Here is a 4,415-nt window from a genome sequence, read left to right as displayed (position 1 = left end):
ATTCGAGAAAAGTCAATTTTGTTGCACCTTAGAGAGGGCTCAAGGCTTAAGTTTTGGAAAAGCCATCTCGAAATGATGTGATGAGGAAAACTTCTTTCCTCCTTTCAATAACTAGATAACATTATGAACAAAGAGCAATTGAGAAGTAAAAATGCAAGGTTACAAGGTTGCGATGCCAATAGAGACTTGGAACATGAAAAGGGCTGAAGCTTAGGGAAGAAATACTCTCATCTCTCAAACAAGGCCAGACAACTTCACTTGGAAAATGCATGCGTTTGGGTACAATTTTGCAAGAGAATGAAGAAAAAACAGTTCAAATTGTCAAAAGCCTTCTCAACATATGATGAAACTGGTCTTTAGATGTTACAATGCTCTTGTTCGAATGACTTGATAAGCCGTAAATAGGAGGAGGTTCAAATTGGGCTTTAGAAATGTACACAAGGTTAGGAATGGAATTGAAGAACAAGGACTGGGGAAAATAATTGAGTTATTGTACACTTGCAAGGGGAAAAGAGAGGCTCTCTCTCTCTCTCTCTTTTTTGCGTAAATCTCTCTCTCTCTCTCTCTCTCTCTCTCTCTCTCTCTCTCTCCACGCAGACACAGCATAGAGAAATGAAAGAGGTTCACATGCAGAAAGTAGACAAAGAAGAAAACCCACTGATTTGTACTGTTAGCAAGTGGGGAGCTCATGCATCACATCTAGCTCCTCAAGCCTAAAGAAATCATCCACAGCACAGCTCATGTCTTTGCTGATTAGAGAAGGATTCAGCACACACTGAGTCTCTGTCAAATCTCTCAATGGGGGCTTTTCATCTCCCTCTTCCTGCGGCCTGCAGTCATCAGCACTCTCACCCTCACCATCTTCACTACTAGGCCTCTTGAGGCTCCTGTCCTTGCGGCCCTCTTGCTGCAGCAAGGTCGGGGCGACGACATCGATGGGGAAATTGAGTAAGGCTCGGGCGCCTCTCATCCTGAGGGCAGCTCTGTCATACGCCATGGCAGCGTCCTCTGCGGTCTCGAAGGTGCCGAGCCACACCCGGGCCCCCTGTCTGGCCGAGTCTCTGATCTCGGCTGCGTATTTGCCCCAGGGCCGGCGCCGCACGCCTCTGTAATGTGGCGGCTTTGGCCCGGCATCAGCACCGGCAGTGCTGCTGCCACGGATGTCTGTGGATACTTGACTATGAATGCCTGTGGACACCTGACTGCATAATGATGATGATGATGATGGCTTTACTGCTGTCTTTAGGGTTAGGGTTTGCTTCTCAGCGTCCTCTGTCCTGCTGTCATCGCAGTCCTCGGGGGTCCACCCTTTCTTGCTGGCCTCCTTAAGCATGCCGTACAGCACCATGTCGTCTGAATCGTTCTCGTTAAGCGGTAGGCTGCCATGGCTGGACTCAGACAGGCACTCGCGCAGGAATTTCGGGGTCGGGTGGGTGCTTGGGAGCTTCCATGGACTGATACTAGAGCTAAGCTTTGGCGACTTCTGCCACGGATTATTGTGACTGGACGTGGGAGAGAAGGACAGAGGACGCATCGGCCTGATGCGGCGGCAAGAGCTCGGCTTCTTCTTCGCCGTGGCATCACACGACCGGCCCTGGCCGGATACTAGGGGTTGCTGCAGCACAGGGCTTTCCGGTAGGGCATCATCCTCGCCTTGGCTAGTCTCCAGAACCTCGCCGAACAGCTTGGTCCTGAGGACGATCTGGCCTGCGCCACGAGGAAAGCCTTCCCAGTTCACATAGTCCTCCTCCGGCGGATCCGCGTGAGTGTCTTGTGATGCGTTGCTTTCTGTTGCTGCGGCATCGGCTTCGGCCGGGCTCCGCCATAGCTGGCCATAGAAGGAGATGGCCTCCGCGTTTCCGGCCATGGCTTCCTGCCGCACGACTTCCCCCATTTTCTGGAGGATGGAGGTCCCCATTCTTCGCGGCTTGAGGCTTCGGATGATGTCTACGCCGCGGAGGCGCTTGCGGGCCGAGGCATGGCAGCCGTGGGGAGAGAGGGAAGACGAAAAATGAGGTCGGGGAGGTGAAGAAGAAGAAGAAGAAGAGGAAGAAGCACTAGGAGACAGGAAGGAGGAAGAAGAAGGGGAAGGGGGAGGGGGAGGGGCTATGGCGAGCGCGTCTGACAAGAAAGGAGACAGTGCAGGAGTCAAAGGAGACGCGTCCATTGTTGGTGAGGGAGCAGGTGAATGAATGAATGAATGAATGAATGAATCGCGAGAGCGGATGGTGTGCGTGTTTTTAACGTGTGAAAGGATGAGACTCCAGACCAGGTGCTTTCTATCCGTGAGCGTAGAGAGCTCAGAGAAAAACATGCGAATTATGTGAGAGAGAGAGGAGAGAGAGAGAGAGAGAGGCACGCTTTGAAGTTTGAAGTGTTAAAGCAGTCAACCATTGTTCCCTTCTTTCTCGTCGACTCGTCATCTTTTGCGTCATTGCTCGTGCCTCTCAAGCTTTCTCCACGTGCTGCATTTCTATTTAACGATCAATCACCTTATCAAGTTGATCTTAGGGTGGGTTCACGCAGGGCAGCGGTTCGATTTGTGCGTGTCGATTACGCTCTTCTCATCGTCCTCGTTATCCAAACTTATCCCAATCCAAAACATTAGCACTATTATCTTGTTATTAGGTTGGTTACACATTGCTCCAAACAATTGAGATAGTGTGTAAAGAACCAGTCATCCAAGGTTGTGTTATTTTTGCAGTACCTCGAATGGTTGTGATAGTGCAAACATAAGTAGAGCATAAGACAATTGTGTCAACTCATGATCGAGCTCTCATATTTCAAGCAACAAACTGATTTGGAGGGGGAATCTCCCTCACCTAAGACGTGCATCTACATCCAAGTTACAAATTGAGAAAGGTTTATTAATAAGAAGTGAACTATTCAATTGACAATATTTAAACCCTTATCCACCCTGTCACACTCTTAAGCTCTAATTGATAGACAGTTGGGGGTTAAAGGCCACATGTGCCTAGTCGCCCACATTTACTCTGTGGCGACCACCCATCAGTGTCAATTTATTATTTATTCTTTACTGTGGCAATAGAATAAGGGAAGGTAGGTCACATATTGTGATGGTTGGAGTTCCCACATATGGCATTTACTCTCTCTTATTACTCCAATCTCCATAGCTCTTGCTTCTTGCTCCTTGCTTTCACTTGTGCTCTCATTCTTGCTCACCCTTTCCACCTTTCAACTAGTATCAAAGAGAGAATTCATCATAGATAGAACATTGACCTGAAGCAGCCCTACAAATTTTTGTAAGGGGTTTCCTTGTTGCTCCTACATCTATTCACCTATTCCAACCTTTGTCTCTTTATCCTCGCCCCAACCTCACGGTTTTGTGTAGAAGGGGAAATAGAACAAAGTGTGTAGATTGAAAAAGATATTGTATGGTCTAAAGCAAGCACCTTGAGCTTGGTATGAGAAGATGCATGCATACTTAACTACATGTGGTTTTCAAAATAGTCCAACTGAGCACCATATATGTCAAACATGAGGGTGATGTGCCTCTAATCATTATGGCTTATGTCGATGACATGATGTTCACTAGTCCTCACATGAGATACAAATTGTTAATTTTAAGGTTGAGTTGAATTCAACTTTTGATATGTCAATTTTGGGCCTATTGGGCATTCAATTCAAGCAGTGTGATGGAGGTATTACTATGTGTCAAACAAAGTACGTTGAGACATTATGGCAAAGATTTGTTCGTGAAGATTATAAACTTATTGCCACTCCTATGGAGATAGGTTTAAAGTTGAGCCATCATGATGTTGGAGATAGTTTTGATGTCTTTCTCTATCAACATTGCTATTAGACGCTTGATTTATGTATGCATTACAAGGCCTGATATTAAATTTGTAGTCTCACAAATGAGCAAGGCTATGCATAGCCCAGATACCAAACATTAGCACAAATAGTGAAGCGGATCTTTTGGTACTTGAGTGGCACGGTACCTTAAGTGTTTTATCCTAAGTGGGGATCATTATCACCAGATTTACATGTTCTTTTGGATTTTAATTAGGCTAGTTGTTATGATACTCATATCCGTAAGCGGTTTTTACTTCATACTTGGCAGCTCATGCATATCATGGTTGTGAGCAAGAAATAGCCCAATGTGGCCACTTGTAAGCGGTTTTTACTTCATACTTGGCAGCTCATGCATATCATGGTTGTGAGCAAGAAATAGCCCAATGTGGCCACTTGTAGTTGTGAAGCTGAGTACAAGGTAGCTTTCAAAGAGGCAATTGAGTGTGCTTGGCTCACATGCCTTTTGACAGATTCAAGTGTTGGATAGTCATCTACCACCACCATCTTCATTAGTAGTCAGAGTGCATTTCTAGTTGCATGGAATCTAATGTTCCATGCACGTACTAAGCACATGGAGGTACACTATCATTATGTCAAGG

At 46.3% G+C, this 4,415-nt stretch overlaps 1 protein-coding gene across 1 annotated transcript; it reads right to left on the bottom strand.

Moving 5' to 3' along the window:
• Positions 1 to 298: 298 nt before the first annotated feature.
• LOC148034552 (uncharacterized) lies at positions 299 to 2,292 on the bottom strand. The gene has a single exon (XM_087679494.1). The coding sequence runs from the start codon at positions 2,165 to 2,167 to the stop codon at positions 671 to 673; it is 1,497 nt and encodes a 498-aa protein (XP_087535620.1). The 5' UTR covers positions 2,168 to 2,292; the 3' UTR covers positions 299 to 670.
• Positions 2,293 to 4,415: the final 2,123 nt, after the last annotated feature.

Source organism: Lygodium microphyllum, chromosome 6, assembly GCF_053477565.2.
Source record: "Lygodium microphyllum isolate KBCC chromosome 6, Lygodium_microphyllum_v1.1.10, whole genome shotgun sequence".
Classification (NCBI taxonomy): Eukaryota; Viridiplantae; Streptophyta; class Polypodiopsida; order Schizaeales; family Lygodiaceae; genus Lygodium; species Lygodium microphyllum.
This window is presented reverse-complemented; position numbering and strand designations above follow the sequence as displayed.